This window comes from Syngnathus leptorhynchus, chromosome 7, assembly GCF_054491065.1.
Source record: "Syngnathus leptorhynchus isolate UIUO chromosome 7, UIUO_Slep, whole genome shotgun sequence".
Taxonomy (NCBI): domain Eukaryota; kingdom Metazoa; phylum Chordata; class Actinopteri; order Syngnathiformes; family Syngnathidae; genus Syngnathus; species Syngnathus leptorhynchus.
This window is the reverse complement of record NC_141201.1, coordinates 2420001-2438237: the sequence shown is the minus strand read 5'-3', so window position 1 is coordinate 2438237 and position 18237 is coordinate 2420001. Positions and strand designations below refer to the sequence as shown.

The following is an 18237-nucleotide window of genomic DNA, read 5'->3' as shown; positions in this document are numbered from 1 at the left end:
AAAATAATTGATTGCTGCTAGCTACAGGGGCATACAAAAAATGCTAATTTGTGGCCACAAAAAACAAATTTGTGGTCACAAAATATTTAATTGTAGCCACAAATTACGAAATTGTGGCCACTCAATACTAATTTGCAAAGTATTTTTCATTTGTTTGTTTTGTGCACGGTTGTGGGCACAAATTAATATTTTGCAGATACAACATACTAATTTAAAGTCACAAAATACAAAATTGTGACCAATAAAATACTTTAATAAATTTTTATTTTGCGCGCACATTATATATATATGTATATATATATATATCTTCTATATATATATATATAACACACACACACACACACCGTATATTAGCGTTTTGTGTCCTGGTCATATCGGCTACAATTAAAACATTTCCTCTCCATTTCATGTCCGAGGCTCCGTATTTTTTGGCTCATCATTGGGGACAGAAAAAAAAGAAAAAAAAAGGGAGGGGGTAAATAAGGGAATTTAATCATACAAAAAAAGTTGTTTCTTCACCCTTTTTGTTGTCATTGTAAATAAAGTTTCTTTGTACAGGGTGGGGCAGCATAAAGACTTTAGCTGTGCTCTTGTTAGTCGTGTTTGTCGTAGCTGCTGTACCGCCCCCCGTTTATGAAGTCCCCCCCCACTCGTAAGACATATCACTTCACTCGTTTAGTTTTTTTTGCTGGCTCGCGGCGCTGCTAACTTTGTGCAATACAGTCGGGTTTCCAGCAAGCCATCAGCACATATCCTCTTCCTCCACGTCATCACATGTTCAAAAGTATTAATAACACCACCAGTGACGATAATTGTTCATTTCACCGCATGGCTCTCTCTGACTTCCACCCCCCCCCCCCCCTGATTTTATGCTGCCCGTCGCCCCATTTCCAAACACACACGAGCTATTTATTTCCTAACTCATTCAAAAAAACAAAAAAACAAAAAAATCAAAAAAAAAAAAAAATCAAAAGGGAACGACTGGAAGAAGAGAAAATATTTTTTGGTTTTGTTTTTTAGTATCCAAGTAGTGGTTGCTTTTTAACACCGTTGATGAGCTGACGTAAAAAAAGAAGAAAAAAAAAAAGAGTATTGAATATTAAATGTAACTGTAGCATTGTGTTTGTAAAGAGACAAAAAAAAAAGAAAAACAACATAGTGAGTTTGTGTTTGTTGACTTGTGGATTACCAGTGAAGTGAAGGCCATCTAGTGCTAATAATAAGAATATTAATAATAACTACTACTATTATTATATGATATATGAGGTCATTTTCTAAGATTCTTATTTTGCCACAGCAACAGCAGTCATTATAAATGTTCATTTTAGCATCACCTGTCTTCTGTTGTCTTATTCTTCACCTTCCACCACACTCTGCATCATCACACTTTAACACATCAGGGCGTGCCTGCGTGTGTTTGTTCTTAGGACAGGTTGGATGGACGGATGAATGAATGAATGGCTGAGGGTGGGGTGGGGTAGGGGGAGGGGGTTTGTTTTGTGTCCAGTGTCCACCAACAAGCTAAAACCAGTCAGGCTTCCATATCCACTCATGGAAGCTCCTGACATCGTTATAGCTGCCAACCATGTGACCATCATGTGATCTGACTCAGCTGACTGTCCATAACCCCGCCCCCGAAACCCTCCACTCACCACCAATCAACCACCACAGCCGCACCACCTTTCAAAGTCACCTGACCAAACCAAAATCAACCAATCACTGTCCTCCTCCACTGCTGCTGCTGCTGCTGCGCACCATGTGATGTTCTCCATTGATAACATACTACTGTACTACTAGTGGCACCATATGCGCTCACCCGTCTGCAGGCCTGGGGAAGAAAACTGCCCTTTACAGGACAACAATCGGCTCAATGTATGTCCACTCAAGGACAATAAACGCCTCCGAGTCCCTTGAAGGACAAAAAGCTATTTCGTTTACATCCCTTTCAGTTATCCCCTCTATGCAAAGTACGTCGTATATAGGACAACAATCGACTTCCATCGATGTCCCTTTAAGGACAACAATCGGCTCGTGCATGTTCTTTCAAAGACAAAAATCATGTTCAGCAATCAGCTCCATCGACATCCCTCAAAGTTGGACCCGTGTATTTCCCTGTAAAGACAATAACCCTGCACAGTCTAATCCTCAAAAAGGACAATTGCTGGGATTTATAGGCTTTGCGGCAAACTAACCTCGAGATTATATACCGCAACATTCTGACAAACTTTCCACTAAGCAGTGTCGTACAACAAGCTAGACGTGTCCCACAACCAAATGAGGTACTCTGAACCAAAGTCGATACGGTTGTTTGGGTTGTGCTAGCATGCTAGCATGAACACTTGACCAAAAACAAAGACAGCTGGCAAAGCGATGGCAGCAGAATTCATTTTAACGGGACCAAACGGGAACAAGTGCGAATGCGGCATTAGCATCTCGAGTTCTTACTCATAAGTGAGGGAAGTATGGATCATGGATCTGTGGGTTGGGGTCAGGGAGTAAGAACCAATGAGGTTAGGTCAGCTATTCCAAGTAACTGCTACAAGGTCCCTCCAGGGGGGCCTCAGTCATCTGGATCAGGCTTTATTAGTGAGGTTGTCTCCCTGGTGAGCTATTCGTGGGTATCTCCTGCCAGGAGAAGACTCACTGGAGGGAATTTTTGTCTTTCAGCCAGCCTGGAAATACCTCAGGAGGTTGCCTCGAACAGTGAAGTCGAGGCTACCCTGCTCAAAATGCACTCCTCGCCATGACTTGCGTAGGAGCGCTTACGTAAGGCGATCCCGCCTACAAGTTGCAGAACAATCTCTCCCAAACTAAACTGCTTGGTGGAAAAGGTGTCAGGGTTCGGCGTTGTCCTCCCCCGGAGCTGCAGACTACACTAGAGTTCATATTGCCGCACGAGGTCCACCTTAACCCGTTTCCATGCCAACTACAGCGGAGTCAGTTGCACGGCAACCAGCCGCCGGTAGAGGCCCGGAGGAAGGAAGACGAAGTCAGAGGCGTGCTGCCGATTCTCAGGGTGTTGTCGTAGTTCTTGAAAAGAAATTTTAGCGCGTCTCCTCCCGACCGAGCCCAAAGACCAGTTCGCCCTTTTGTCAGAACCAGCCGTCAATCGATAGCCTCGCTTCTCCGCAGAGAGAGAGCGAGAGAGACACTACTAACTTAATGTTTACAACCCAAAACGAGACCAACAACGCTGTGGAAAGAATATCAAGCGACAGAGGAAGCGAGCGGACGCTTCTTTGTCGACCAACATTGAACTTTTCCGCTTACTTTTGTCTGTGACGTGAGCTCATGTACTTTTTTTGTGTTCAAACCATTGCATGTGACTGTGAGAGTGTGCAATGAAACTGTGGGGGGGGGGGCTGGACGATGATGATGATGATGATGATGATGAAGGTACCCTTTTCTGTGACGTCCGTCCAGCGACCGCTCGTGGACCAATGAATGCTATTCTGTGACCATGCAAAGCTGTCAAGTTTTGTTGATTTGTACATGGTCCAATAAACCATTGAAGCAAAGTCGCATTTTTAGTCATGTGACCACAGGTAAGTGGAGGTGGTCTGGTTTTGGGGGAAGAGGGGGGGGGGGGTTCGACCGGCCCCGTTACGCAGAAGGGTCCGTCCGTCCGTCCGTCCTCTTGACATATCCATCTACCCACAATCCTCCTGTGCACCAGAGCCATCCGATCAGCCAACATCCGCCATGACTCCACAACACGCCGGGTTCCTGCAGCCGTCCCCCTCTCCATGCCATCGGCCGAGCGGCTTCTTTCCGGCAGTTGTCGCAAAGCCTCCTGGGAAACGGAGTCCTCATTCACAGCATGGTCCGACCAACCTCCCGTCACTTTCCTCCTCCCACACTCTTCCTCCTTCCTCCTCATCCGCCAGATAAAGAAGCTCCTCCGGTGATAAGGCGCGCTCGTAGAGTGTTACCGCAGGATTTTAGAATTCTAAATATTAAACTAAAAGGTCCTTCTCAAAATTATTGTCCATGAAGATGAGGTCGTTTGGGAAACACTTGCTTTTTACTGTCTCACGTCTACTACTTACCAGCAAAACATTCAATATTCGCTACGTAGGTTCTTTGATTTCAGAGTGTTGGATGTGCCAAAGTTTGAAGGTCTAGCTCAAACATCTCATTAACAAACGTTTGTTTTTGTTCAAATTCAGAGGTCAAAGATTTCAGTGGAATTTTAAGATAACCACTGTTGACAGCAAAAGGTAAAAGCAATAAAACACATTTCAAATTTGATAATAACTGACAGCGTTCATCAAAGTGAAATTTGAGTGTTATGATTGTTTTTCAACACGTCACAAAAAATCCAAAGAACAAGCAAAGGAATTCAATGACACTCACTTTGAGATGCGATGCGTTCAACCTGGCTTTTTTTTTTTTTTTTATGTCAAGCCGTAATCACGCCGAAGTGCCTCATGGGAGCACTTTCTGCTTCCTGAATTGGCGTCAGATGCTTCTTGTTGATTCTGTAAGCACATCAACGCTCATTGAAGGTCATTTTGTTCATTTAATTCAGGGATGACAGTCAAATAATGCTTGGGACAACTGCTAAAATAATAACACGTGAAATTCAGTTATAGTCATTGAATAAAGCCATTAAACAAGCCATATAGTTTATATTAAACTCATACAAGTGGCCTTTGTAAATAATAATATATTGGCAGCTAAAACCGAAGCTCAAAAAGTGATCTTAAAGTTGTGCAATGTAAGAAATAAAGGTGATGAGAATGTTTATAATGTGTGCTAAATATGATGTACAAATAAATGCTTGTTCTAAATCATTTTTCCAGTGGGTGCGTCATGTGGGCGGGACCAGCAGCAGCAAACCAAGAGCTAAAGGTAAGTTGTATGTTTTAGTTTAACGTTAGCGCCCTCTTTGGTAGCTTAATGTACGTGCACCCTGCAGAGCAATTAAGCAATAACTATATTGCTTGAGTCATGTGACCTCGATAACGCAGAGTTAACAAGATGATGAACCGAAACTTTACATCACCAAATTAAACCTTAACCCGAACTAAGACTAAATGTAAAACAGACTAAACCTAAAGCAGGACGAGGACACAATTTGAAACAAACTAAACCTAACAAATACTTAAGTGGAGACAAAAAAAAAAAAAACGACGACTCCACTTGAGACAATGAGCCAAGGAATGTATTTAAAAGAGCGTCTCTTTGTCAGTTGACGAGTGAAGACACACTCTCATAATATTACCGATTAATTTGTCCTAAATATGTACAGTTGACATGCAAAGTTTTGACTCAACTTACACGACTTGTCTGTTGAATATTAGCTTAGCCAAGACGCTACGACGAACGTCATCTTTCAAACATCGACGCACCTGTCCGTAACAGCATACTGGTGATTGACGCGTTCATGAGCAGCTCGGAAATGTGTGTACTGATATGCTACACTAATTTAATTGTTTGAATGGCTGTAAAAGTGTGCACGGGTGGATAATAATAATAATAATAATAATAATGATAATAATAATAATAATAATAATAATAATAATACACACTGTCCATCAAGCAGCAAAGGGGAAAACATCCCAAAGCCCCACCCTTGCAACACACAAACAAAAACACACTCATATGGTCTTTGAACTAAACCTAGACAATGTTTAATGGGAGTAACTCTTGATCAGAATGAATCTAAGACAAGTCCAAGATTTGACTGTCTTAGTGGATTAAAACAAGGCAGATAAGAATGTTTAGTCTTGCCTGGATGCATCTGCCATGAAGGACACATAAAGGACACACACACACACACACGCACACAGGCAAATAGGTCCACACAATGGGGGTACGTGGTGATGTGGTTTCCATGGCAACAGCAGCAAGCTGCAAAGGGAGCTGCTTAGAGAACATATGTTACTCTTGACTGATCATACACACACCCGAGCGCACAGCCTGGCAACACATTTCATGTCTGCAGCCAATCACAAAGAATTCTGATTTCGAAAACTCAGTCCCGATCCTCATACTGGGGGGGTCAATCTACTCCTGATACTTAACCGGGGGCCCTGGTCTTGTACTTGATCATGGGTCACTTTCAATTTCCTTGTCCTGCTCAATTTCTATTTCCTGCTTCTGATCTTCATTGTGATACTGGTTAATTTCAGTCAGGCCACATTGATGATGTCTTCCATGTTGTTTTGAACGTATATTGTTTCTAATAAAATGATTTAACATTGAATTTGTGTCCGTGACATCGACGTAGCTGACATGATTGACACCCGTTTCCTTCCTCTTTGTGTGTGCTTGAGCGTGTACTGAATGGTGGTCTGGGCCATATTCATTACAGTCAGTAAGTGAGTGGGCTGGGGGGGGGGGGGGGGGGGGGGGGGGGGGAGGGCAGACATAGAAAGGGGGGCAAGGGGGGAAAGGCACAACATTAGTAGGCCATCAAGTCGCTGCCGCAGTAGTAGAGAACGACTATTGATGTCTGCCGCAGCCTCGCGTACAAACACGGAGAACTGTTGTGAGTGTACAAAAATGAAAAGAAGGGTTAGGGGTCTTTCATGCATATCGTGATCCATTGCACGCTGATTTTTGGTCCAATGGGAGAGGGGGGGGTATAAGACATTGATGACCCCCCCCCCCCCCCCCCCCCACTATACACACACCTACACTTTCTCGCCAACACACTGGTCCTTGGCAGGTCCCCATTGCCATAGCAACGCTCCCATTGCCGCAGGCAAGCCGCAACGATGTGCACTGCTGTTTGCAAATAAAAGAAAGTGAGAGGGAGGAATGGGGGAAGGGGGGGGGGTTTGGCTCGCCAATTCATTACCTCTATATAACAACTCCCCCACCCCTTGCCATTCCAAGCATCAGCTGAGCCCAGCATAGGCCTCAGCATCCGCTCAGCAGTCGGAACACGTCGCAGACAAACTTCCAAGCTGCATTTATTATTCATCTGCCTAAACTCATACATGCACAGAAAAGCGGCAGAGTCGAAAAGGGGAAAACATGACAACTACTGTCACAGTCAGTCAATATTTAACTCATTCATGTTTTATGGTGAGTCAGCCCAGCTTTTGTAACGGATCAAATTTGGTAGCAATCCAACAAAATCTCAAAAATTCCATTTATAACGGTCTCGACATGAGCAGATGCTGGAGCTTTTCAGGAGTCAAGACCACACACTTCTGCAAAGACAAGAAGACAAGGCCCAATACTCTCTTAACTAAACACATGGAAACACACAAGAAGCACACACTGACTGGTTGTGGAACAGTGAAGCTGCATCGCCACCTGGAGGAAAATGTGGATTCTGGCGCCACCTGCCGGCAACGCTAAGAATGAACTGATGTGCTTGAGAAAGAAATAATTTTTCATCATATAAACATAATTTTGAAACTACCGCATATGTGGGTGAAAAAAAGCACACAGAAATAAGAGAAGACACACTTTTTATTTCTTTTTTGGCATCACAGTGGACAACTTGCTGGCTTGTGTGCAAGAGTCAAGAGGTTCTTGGTTCAATTCCTGTACAGTTACTAAATATGAATATAAGTAAGCGCTTGATTGTGCAACTGATAATCTAGACTCTAGATTATCAGTCCAGAGTGTAGCGCACTTGTTACCAAGAGTCGGCGGACATGAACAACATGATGGACAATTAATGTTTGCTTTAGACTCTTCTGTTTAATTAAAAAAAAAAAAAAAGCACAATCAAAGTTCAGTCTGAGCTGATGACATTTAGTCATCAGATGTTTTGCTTTTTTTCTTCTTTTTCTTCTTCTTCTTTGCCAAGTCATCCTCATTGTACAAAGCGTCCACATCCACTTCACTCTTCACTTCTGCAATTGCCACCTCTTCCGTGTCCATTTTTCTCCTCTTCCTGCGTTTTTTCTCGGTATGTTCCTGGGCAGGTTCCTCATCTTCCTGTTTGATCATCACTTCTTCCTCCTCTTCCTCCATTTTAATTTTCTTGTCTTTCTTTTTCTTCTTCTTCTTTCTCTTCCTGTCCTCAACCTGCGTCTCCTGCGACGTGGTAGGCGTCTTGCTTCCGAAGGGCTGGAATCTCTGTTTGAGTCCGGCCGGGATGGCCGGCGCGGGGGAGGCGTGGACCACGCAGGGCGGCATCTGGTCGCCCCCGTAGCTTTCACTCAGACTCATAATGCCAGAGAAGGCGGGCCCCACCGCCGGTGATGACGAATCTGTGGTGAGCAAGTGTAGATCACCGGTGCAGTGACTGGATGCCAGGATGTTGTAGACCCGTTGGCCGTGGCGTTCTCCTGCTTTCGCGGCGGAAGGAAGCTTCAGCGATTGAAAGCCGGAAAGATTCACGCTCACTCCTTGTAAACTGTGAAAGCAAATACCACTTGTTATGCTTCATCATACGAGAATAGAATTCAGTTAACATTGACATCACAATGATGATGGCAAGAACAATTGTGACAAAGATGTGCAGATTCATGGATTTTTTTTTTCCAAAAAAAAAGGGGGGGGGGGTCAATCCTCCATCATTCTCTAAAAAAACCCGAATCTTTTATGTTTCTTTGTCCATGACAGGTCATGGCAATAAAAGACGTCATCATTCGTTGACAGGCCTTAAAGGGTAAATTGATTTTACAGTAAAAAAAGAAAGCAATTAAAGAAGCGACAAACCATCGTGGATCAAAGTTGGCAGGGGCTTTAATAAGCCAAAGTTCGCTCTTTTTCTTCTTCAAGCGCTCAGTCAGCGTGCTGCGGCAAGGCTTGTGGTCGAAGCACACGAAGTCATCGGGACACTGATACTTGCAGCTCTTATCTGTCAAAACATCATTCAACGCCTCGTAAAGTACATTTAAACACAAGCTCAGGAGTTATACATGTTAAAGTGCCAACTTACCGCTTTCCTTTTGCTCTAACGATGGTTCCGAGGGCGGGTTATGAGCTTCGTCGTCGCTCGACGAGGATGAAACATCTCGAGGCATTTTAATGTTGTTGAAAGATTATATAAAAGTCTTCCAAACTGTTATTTGTACGTTTTAATGCAAGGGAGCGTGCTAAAAAGGGAAATGCACGTGTGCGTGTAGCCACAATTGAACTGTGACCTTTGGGTACCGCACACCGTCAGCCTTGTTTGTAGTTAAACAACCAGACGTGTTGTATCAGTTTGCATTAAAAGTCCAAAAAAGAGACTACATAACCCACAATGCACCACTCCATATTACGTATTTATCCTGCGCCTTTTCCGCAAGATTCATGGAAATATCGCGAGAGTGGTTGGCAGAAGTTGATTGCCTCGCTTCCTGCGGCAACTAAACTACATCACCCAGAATGCACCCCAAAGCGTTAGGTAACGCTCCAAGCATTTTTTTTTTTTTTTTGCAAGAGCGGGTTGACAGCAGTCAGGAATAGGCCGAAGTGGGTAAACAAATTGGGTATGTGTGGAAGAAATCGTACAATTCAACAAAGTTTTATCTCGCTTTCTTTTCGTAGTATGTTCGTGGTTGTTCCAAAACGTGCCTGAGACAGCTGAAAGAGAAGCTAATTAGCAAATAGCGCTCTTAACGCAACTTTTGAGATAAATAGGTTAAGTTAGCTAACGTGTGCTAGCTCGGGTTAGCCGGCTAGCTCGCCTGTCCGCTGGCTCGCTGTCCGGCCGTCATGTCATCGCCTTCCTCGTCCTCGCGGCGCCAGTGGTGTTACCTGTGCGACCTGCCCAAGATGCCCTGGACGGTGGTGTGGGACTTTAGCGAGGTGGTGTGCCGCGGCTGCGTCAACTACGAGGGCGCCAACCAGATCGAGTTCCTGATCGCTAGCGCGCGGCAGCTGAAGCGCAGCCACGGCATGCAGGACGGGAACGTCCGCTCGCCTGGACCGGGACCCTCTCCTCACAAGCACGCCGCGCCCGGCCGTGGAGAACCGGCGACAGACGGCCAGCGGTCGCATGGTGAGCGCTTTGACCGTGGTGGCAGAGGGGAGAGTGGCAACGTGGCCGCCGCTCGCGTACCGCCGAACGGGATGCACCGCGACGGGCAGCCGCCGCAAGAAGTGAACCGCCAGAGTCCCAGTGGGAGCCGTAGACCCATGATCGGGGCGGCCATACCCCCGAATCTGGTGACTCAGAGCATAGCGGGGATCCCCCACGGGCTGCTGGCGGGCATGCCGGCGGGCCTGACTGCCAGGACGGCCCCTATGAGCAGCCCAATGATATTCCCGGCGCCGGTGCTGGCCGAGATGAACCGCCGCCAACTGGGCATCGGCATGGGCATCGCCCCCTTCATCACGCCGGAGCTCGAACGGGAGCTGAGCTCGTCCCAGCCCAAGTCGCAAACCCAGGGCCACGCCGGCTCCAGCAAGAGCGCCGGCTTGCCCTCGTCGTCGGCCTCTGTTAGCCAGACCAGCCCCAAGCCGGCGTCGTCCCCGGCCAGGCAGCCGCGGCCTCTCACCGCCCGCGCCGGAGGAGAGCCGCTGTCGTCCGGCAGCTCGTCCGAGGCGGCCACCACCGCCGCCGCAGCGCTGCCCCACAGCGGAGCGTCTGAACTGGGCTCCACCTCGGCCGGCAGCAGCCTGACCGGAAGCACCTTGTCCTGCACGCTGTGCCACGAGAGGCTGGAGGACACACATTTTGTACAATGTCCATCCGTGCCGGGACACAGGTATGCATCTACCAACACACTCGATAAGGGGTAGGCAAAAGATCATATAAAATGATCAGCCTATTTAGAAATGCATCTTTTTCCTACAATATCAGTCAAGCTTTTCTACAGAAACTGTCAAACATGCAAAAAACAACAACAATAGGTTAGCTTAGTTCCGATAAGTGATGACGTGGGACTGCTTTGAATGTGGTTATGCTTAATTCACGTAACAAATATTTCCCCAAAAAGCAAAATACAAGTTGAATATTATATAGAAGTATAATGTTGCATTTATGTATTTAATGTGCATGTATCTACGTACAGGTTCTGCTTCCCATGCACCAGAGTCTACATCCAGAGCCGGCGAGGTGACGGTGAAGTATACTGCCCCAGCGGTGAGCGCTGTCCGCTGGACACGTCGGTCAACAGCCCCCCCTGGGCATTCATGCAGGGTGAGGTGTCCACAATCCTGGGCACTGGTGTGGGGGGTGCCCAGTCAGCTGCCCCGCCGGGATCGGGGCCCGGTGGACCAGGGGGGCCTGGCGGTGGTGCCAACGGATCCGCGGCCCAGAGCGGCGATGTCACCGTCAAGAAGGAGCGGGAGACGTGATGACGGTTTCTGTGGCAACCTGGAACAAAGGCAGGCAGGCAGGCAGGCGGAACACACAAACATGATTCTACTACTCTGTATAACCTCAGTGTGGGCCATCAAGTGATAGCGCATCTTACCACACAGTGAGAGAAAATCAAGAACACTCTTATTTTCCTCACGAAAATTACGACGCACAAACTCATTCGAGCATTGACATTGTGTGGATCGGACAAATTGTCCACTCAAAAAATTGGGATACCAAGGGTGATCCCGCTCAAAGATAGAAAGACAAGATACAAGTAATGGTTTCACTGTATGGACCAGCCAAAACATCCCTTTCACAAACATTGAAAGTCATGAGGACGGATGACCTGTTCAATCTTTAATTGCCACAAGATGGCAGCATAGCACTACTTTTGTCTCAATAAAGCTCCTCAACTCACTTCAATGTAGTTCCTCGTCATCAAGGCCAGTCAAAATGCCCCCAAAGGAATACAGCACCGCTTGCCTCACTAACAGAAAGACAAAAAAAGAAAAAAAATCATTAATCAATGAACGCACACACGCAATTCCTGCGTCATGTGGCCTGCCTGCCAGTGGGTGAATGTAGAAGACAAACGAGTGTTTCCTCTTAGAAGGTTCCTGGTTGTTTCAAGTGCAATCCTCCACTTTACAAGCTGTTATTAAAACGGTTGCGCGACATTTCATAAAACCTGACAAGTTTTTTTGGTAATAGTTTGTCTTCTTTTTTGTTTTTCAAAAAAGTAATTTAGTAGTTTGTTGGAGCTTTTTTTTCCTTTTTGCAGAACCAGAATGTTCCTCGCACAGACGAACCAAACCAAAGCCAATGTATGTGTATACAATCTATACGGCTATATGCTAATGCTAACGGTGTAAGACAAGTGCCTTGTGCAGAAGTGTCCCGCCTCCTCGCGGCGTCGCCATGGTGACGACCAATCTGCTCTTTCGTCTTTTGACTGCCGCTTCTTGTACAAAACGACCCAGTGGGGAATAAACCAGATGGAGAAAAAAAAAAAAAGTCACGACTGTCTTGGTGTTTATTTTATCCCTTCTAATAAACGTCCTCCAATGACCTTGAGCAGATGTCATCGATAGATAATCTTGACTGGGATCATCTCATCATGGGGTCTGTCAATTAAGCAGAAATTATTTCATTTTAAAAAAAGTTACTGCGGGAAAGTTTTGAGTTTTGTATAACAATTGCCATATCAATCATTTAGAACCGCGCTCAGCATGTACTGTGCGTGATCTCTCAAAACAATGTCCACATAACTTTGACCAGCAGATGTCACCGTTGTGCTGCTGCGTTCTATATTTCTATTGTACTGCACTTACTGCATGGCCATGATGTGACGTGCTGCTGAATCTGATGTTCATGTTCAAGGAGAAAAGCAGCGCGAGGAAATGAACGTGGAAGTGGCTTTCCTAAAGTGTCAACTCATTACCGCCTTTGAGGGGGACAATTATGCACGTGCTAATGTGCCACGCAGGGACTATTGACATGCAAAGGAAGCAGCCAGGGAGGCCACGCGCACGCACACACACGCACACCCTCCAGATGCGAATTTAAAATCAAGGATTTATTCTGAAATCAAGGACTTATTTTGAAAAAGTAAAAAAAAAAATCGTTGTACCATTTCTTTTTTGCAAAAAATTGTTTTTATTTTGAGTTTTCAACAAGAATTTGAGTTTTAAAATATATATTTCCAACCCTTTTTTTTTTTTCTTTTGACGTTTTATTTATACAAGAAAAAAAGTTTGGTGGAAAAAAAAATTATATCACGACATAGGATGTTATTTAAACTTTAAAACTGATCCGTAAAAAACACTCAATGGTACTTTATCAAACGTTTATCGTCATCAATATTCCCAACAGTATTTCCAATCATTTCTATAGTCCTAAAAGTTGCCTTTTTCCTTGCGTAGATGACGTCACTAACAGGATTAGCTGTTGTAATTACATCATTACGCACGCACAGAGGTGTTCCCCTTGACCCTTCCTATCCTTGATGCAGGTGCAAGCGTGTGTGTCCCCCCCCCCCCCCCCCCGACCCCCCCGACCTTTTTCCCTGCTGTATTAATCCCCGCCGACGACCTCCTGCGTGCGTGTCATTACATGTCCATTGAAGCGGCCCGCCATTCACATGCACACGCCCGGGCTGTCTTGTGTATTCCAGTCCTGCGCATACATTACACTACACTACGTTACATTAATGAGGATTTAAAATCAAATCAAATGAATTCTCGCATCGTAATTCTGTCATGTAAGGTGAGCCCATTGAGAAGTCTTTCATTTATATTTAAATTGTCCTGGCAATAATTACGCAAGAAGCAAAAGACCTTCAAATAATGAAATGTCTCTATTTCTTTTAATACGCCAAAAGAAAAACCCATGAAAAAGTGAAATGTGTTTTATGATTTTAGTTGGCATGACGCATTAGAAATGTTGCATTTTTTTAAATCCCCCAATTTAATTTAGGGAGCGATTTGAAATAAACTGATCAATCAATTGTAATTTATTTTCATTTTCAGCATTCTATTTGTTATTGTGCTATTTAATGATTGCTCTTGTGTTTAGATCTGCAACATGTGACGCATCATGCATGCATTTCTAAATATTGGTATTAATAATCTTCATATAACTAAGCATGTGCACGAGTGACTTGGGTTGATTTTATAGCACTTTTTAAGTAAATTTGCAGCCTTGTAAAAGTCTTCCTTTTTGCCAACGTGTTAAAGCTTCCAAGAAGGTGACAGCCGCGGGAATTAACGACTTTCACGCCTCCTCTATACACCCCCCCCCCCCACAACCCTCGGGCCACAAACTGACGTATTCCCCCCCCCCCCCCCCTACTCCTCTTCCCATGCGCACTTTTTTTTTTTTTTTTTAAACTTGATTTCACTTTCGCGCGTTAAATGTTGCTATCTTAACTTGAAATGGTCTTTTTGTTCAAGGGTACTGCTGCAACCGGGGTGGCCGCCAATCCGACCGGGCCAATAAACAGCACGCCAGGGGGCCACATCGGCCTTTTTTGCGTGAGCTTTCTTCCTGACTGGCTCCACATTGAAATGTGCAGGACGGGAGGGGGGGAGCGGGGTGGGAGTGGACTGTACCTTGCGAGTGGGGGGGGGAGTGGACTGTACCTTATAAAGGAGTGCGAATGAGACTAGCGGTAGTCCTCACGCCGTCTTTTGCTCTCCTCACGTCCCGTCCTGTCTGACACCCAGCGTCCTCCAGGGCCCGCACGTCACGTCACGGGCCTCCAAGTCTGCAAACAGCTGGGAAACAATGGGCCGATGAACTTTTAGTTGCTTGACACAACTTCTCCACATCAACGGAGGTTTTTTTTTTTTCTTTAATGTGTTGCTGAGGATCGTAACTTTTTTTTTTTTCAAACGGAGGAAAAAGTGTAAATTAAAAAAAAAAAAAAGTGCGAGTAGCTCGTCCAGTTCTCCAAGTGTTTCTTTGTGGGGATGTTGAGCTCTGTGAAGATGGAAGCCCACGACCTACCTGAGTGGAATACTTTCTACAGCGAGGCCAGTGAGGTGAGGACAAGGAACACTTTATTTTACTTTGGACCAACACCGACCTCTTATTAGTGTTGTCCAGATTAAAGATGTATTTTTTTTTTTTAACTAATGGAAGTAAAATGACTTCAGTTTACTCAATGACTTCATTTTAGTTTACTTTATACAATAAATAGGCTATATTTAGTGTTTCAATTGAAGAATACGAAATTATATCGTAATGAAATAGTATAGAATGATCTATAACTAAAGCTAAGGGCCAAAATATTGCTGCAATTGCGTTTTTTTCTGGCTAGAAAAAGCGCATAAAAACTATGAATTACATATGTCACAACAACAGTCAATAATTAAAAATGCATTTAAAGGCCCAAAAGAACACAAATGTATCCAGACATGTTACAGCACAAAACCTTAGGCAAGAGCAGCATGAAATACACAGAAAATACATATACAGGATCAAATTAACATATAAAAAGTGACAACGAGTATTTTCTATGCCTGAGAATAAAGAAAATAGGCGTACATATGGTACAGGAAAGTTACAAAGAATTTAATTTGCATTATAGGTAAAAACAACATAAAATATGTGACATGTTTTCCAGGCCTAACTAAACTTGACTTGGAATATTTTCAAGGCCGAAACAACTCATAAAATAGTTGTATTTATTTGACCTTTCCTTAGAATATAAATAAATATATTTCAGAGACCAAAAGTATTTTTTTCCTGACAAAGGTATAATAATTCAATCTATATTTCACAAGCCCAATCGGAACATTATGTATTTTTTTTTTCAAAGATGAATTGGTCACTTTTAGTGACGTAATTGCAGTTTCGTTTTAGGGAGAAAACTTAAATACAGACGCACAAAAGTTTCAAGTTGAGGTGATAATTAAATTAAAAGTTAACGTAATCAATTTCTGATGAAATTACCACGTTGTTAATATTTAACCCAAAGTGCGCGTGAGGGCTCAACTTTCCCCACTTCGAACTTTAAGTGAAATACTATAGCTCATCGTTATACATTTCTTTTTAAAAAATTTTTTTTTTTAAACATCTAGAAACTTTTGGGAGCTCCCTGCGTTTTTCCGTGCGTGGCGAGGAAAGGAGGGGGGGGGGGCTGCGTGCGGGAGCTGCGTGACGCGCTTTTTACGCACTTTGACGTTCACGCGTGAGTGTGAAATCCGCGCGCACTGAGAGCTTCATTGTGCATTGACATGAAGAAGAAGAAGGTACTCACGAAAAGACTCCTTCACAATTTCCCCCAAAACTTCACACTCTTCAATTTATATACATTTATTTTTCTTGGTAGTCCAATTTTGGGTGAATTCAAGAAAATAGCAGCGAAATACAAAATGGCCACAAACAAACACGATGGCGCACATCCAACGCAGAATAGTAGAGTGATCATGAAATTAGCTTTCTTCATCAAATGTGTTTTTGGGTATCAGAACGGATAAATGCAGTGGCGTGCAAAAGGGGGGGGGGCGAGGGGGGGGGATAGCCTCTGAATACCCTCAATCCCCCCTTTTTTAAGCTTTTTGTAAAGGAAAAGTTAGTTAAATTCAAATATTAACATTAAAAATGAAATTCAAACATGAAGGATTAGAGAAGAAACGGGGCAGATTCAGAATCGACAACAAAAAAATCTTTAACCGGTGTGATCGATTAGTTCTTGAAAAAAAATTCTGATCGGATTGATAATAGCTCACTCGTAACCTTAACGAGGAAAAGCACAATAGAAAATGCTGTTGTCTGTGTTTCAGATGTATTCCTCGCCCAGCAGCATGAATGCCGCCTTGGCTTCGGTTAGCTCCATGGGGCCCATCAACAGTTACATCAACCTTAATCCGGCAGGCAGCGGTGGGGGCGGCGGCCTGAACATGGCGTACCCCGGCTCGGGGCTCAGCACGTCCCCGTTGGCCTCCATGGGCTCGGGGCCGGCCCACATGCCTCTGTCCCCAGTGGCGTCTTCTCTGGGCTCCAGCTCGCTGACCCAGCTGGGCCCGAGCGCCGCCCCCGGCTCCCTGTCCCACTACGGGAACATGGGTCAGACCATGAGCCAGCTGGGTTACACGTCGGGCGCCACACTGAGCCGCGCCGGGCCCAAGGAGATGCCGCCCAAGCCGTACCGCCGCTCGCTGACCCACGCTAAGCCGCCCTACTCGTACATTTCGCTCATCACCATGGCCATCCAGCAGAGCGGCAGCAAGATGCTAACCCTCAACGAGATCTACCAGTGGATCATGGACTTGTTCCCGTACTACCGGGAGAACCAGCAGCGTTGGCAGAACTCCATCCGCCATTCGTTGTCTTTCAACGACTGCTTCGTCAAGGTGGCCCGATCGCCAGACAAACCGGGCAAAGGTTCCTACTGGACTCTGCACCCGCAGTCGGGCAACATGTTTGAGAACGGCTGCTACCTACGACGCCAGAAACGCTTCAAAATCGACGACAAGCTGTCCAAGAAGGCGGGGAAGGATGGCGGCAAGGCAGGCGACGCGTTGGGCGACCGCAGCCCGGCGGGCGGAGGCTCGGACGAAGCTGACTCGGCCCACTCGGACAACTCCCACCCGGGTTCGTCTGACGACCAGTCGCTGCCCTGCGGGACTGCCGGCAGCTCCTTACTGGTGCCGCTCGACTGCCCGCCGCCGCCGCCCGCCCCCACCGCCGTGCCGCCCACCTCCTCCGCCGCTATCTTCCATCCCCAATCCACCCACCTCCTACCTGGCGCCATGGGGCAGCACATGGACCTTCAAAACGACGCCCTCAAGTCTCTGGACCCCCACTACAACTTCAACCACCCCTTCTCCATCACCAACCTCATGTCCAATGAGCAGAAGATGGACCTCAAGTCCTACCAGGACCAGGTGATGGCCTACAACAGCTACGCCTCTAGCGGCTCACCCGTGGCCGCCAAGCAGATCTACGACAGCCCCGGACCGGCGGCCATGGACTCTGGTGCCTACTACCAGACTCTCTACAGCCGCTCCGTGCTCAACGCATCGTAACCTAGCACAATACAAGATGGAGGCTTTCCCAACAGACTCTAAAATGGCCGACTCGTACGGAAAGCCATCTGAGCCTGTATTCCATATCCTTGAGATCCATTTCAATGTCCGTGTGGTAAGACAATTCTAACCTTTGTGGTACTTAGCTGAACAGTCATACAAATAAGACCAACAAGACAATTATCGATCGCCCATATTTTCTTCAATCATGAGTCAGGTTTTGTCCCACGACTAGTGTCAGTTTTGGCCTACTAGCGCGCAATTAAATCTTACTAGTAAAGTAATGGCACGACTAGCCCTAACTACTTGCTACATATTGGAACTTGGACCTTTTGGTGGTCATCAAGAATGTGGAACAAATGCCTGGTCAGCTTTCGCTAGCCACGTTTTGAAGGACCACGCCCCCCCCCCCCCCCCTTATGGAGACTCTCTGGTTACACACGTTGATGAAGTTGATGACGGCGATGATGATGATGGACTTTGTAGAAAGTGTAA

The 18237-nt window shown here is 45.6% G+C and overlaps 3 protein-coding genes and 1 long non-coding RNA gene across 6 annotated transcripts in view; 2 read left to right on the top strand and 2 right to left on the bottom strand.

Annotated features, from left to right (window-relative positions):
- Window positions 1–5427, bottom strand: part of LOC147054099 (uncharacterized) — a 39429-nt gene extending 34002 nt beyond the window's left edge. For all 3 annotated transcript variants that reach the window (XR_015066719.1, XR_015066718.1, XR_015066717.1), the window contains exons 1-2: window positions 5284–5427; window positions 4357–4481 (exon numbers count right to left, since the gene is read on the bottom strand). This is a non-coding gene — a long non-coding RNA (uncharacterized LOC147054099). The remainder of the gene's footprint in view (window positions 1–4356; window positions 4482–5283) is intronic.
- A 1995-nt stretch (window positions 5428–7422) lies between these two features.
- polr1g (RNA polymerase I subunit G) lies at window positions 7423–9415 on the bottom strand. Its single transcript, XM_085917058.1, has 3 exons — window positions 8855–9415; window positions 8632–8773; window positions 7423–8326 (listed from the first exon to the last, which is right to left on the bottom strand). The coding sequence occupies exons 1-3, from the start codon at window positions 8937–8939 to the stop codon at window positions 7720–7722; spliced, it is 834 nt and encodes a 277-aa protein (XP_085773184.1). The 5' UTR covers window positions 8940–9415; the 3' UTR covers window positions 7423–7719.
- irf2bp1 (interferon regulatory factor 2 binding protein 1) lies at window positions 9271–12242 on the top strand. Its single transcript, XM_085917057.1, has 2 exons — window positions 9271–10610; window positions 10917–12242. The coding sequence occupies exons 1-2, from the start codon at window positions 9616–9618 to the stop codon at window positions 11200–11202; spliced, it is 1281 nt and encodes a 426-aa protein (XP_085773183.1). The 5' UTR covers window positions 9271–9615; the 3' UTR covers window positions 11203–12242.
- Window positions 12243–14394: 2152 nt separating this feature from the next.
- The window catches only part of foxa3 (forkhead box A3), a 5125-nt gene continuing 1282 nt past the window's right edge, over window positions 14395–18237 (top strand). Inside the window, exons 1-2 of the mRNA XM_085917055.1 lie at window positions 14395–14751; window positions 16498–18237. The exon at window positions 16498–18237 is cut by the window's right edge and continues 1282 nt beyond it. Coding sequence (XP_085773181.1) covers window positions 14680–14751; window positions 16498–17742 — 1317 coding nt within the window. The 5' untranslated portion in view covers window positions 14395–14679 and the 3' untranslated portion in view covers window positions 17743–18237. The remainder of the gene's footprint in view (window positions 14752–16497) is intronic.

What these genes read in the sequence shown, in the direction of transcription:
- polr1g (XM_085917058.1), bottom strand. Translation starts at nt 8,939, where the DNA reads ATGCCTCGAGATGTTTCATCCTCGTCGAGCGACGACGAAGCTCATAAC. An exon ending in GTTAGAGCAAAAGGAAAGCG is followed by an intron (nt 8,774 to 8,854) that starts GTAAGTTGGCAC and finishes ATGTTTTGACAG; the next exon opens with ATAAGAGCTGCAAGTATCAG. An exon ending in GCCAACTTTGATCCACGATG is followed by an intron (nt 8,327 to 8,631) that starts GTTTGTCGCTTC and finishes TTGCTTTCACAG; the next exon opens with TTTACAAGGAGTGAGCGTGA.
- irf2bp1 (XM_085917057.1), top strand. Translation starts at nt 9,616, where the DNA reads ATGTCATCGCCTTCCTCGTCCTCGCGGCGCCAGTGGTGTTACCTGTGC. An exon ending in CCATCCGTGCCGGGACACAG is followed by an intron (nt 10,611 to 10,916) that starts GTATGCATCTAC and finishes ATCTACGTACAG; the next exon opens with GTTCTGCTTCCCATGCACCA.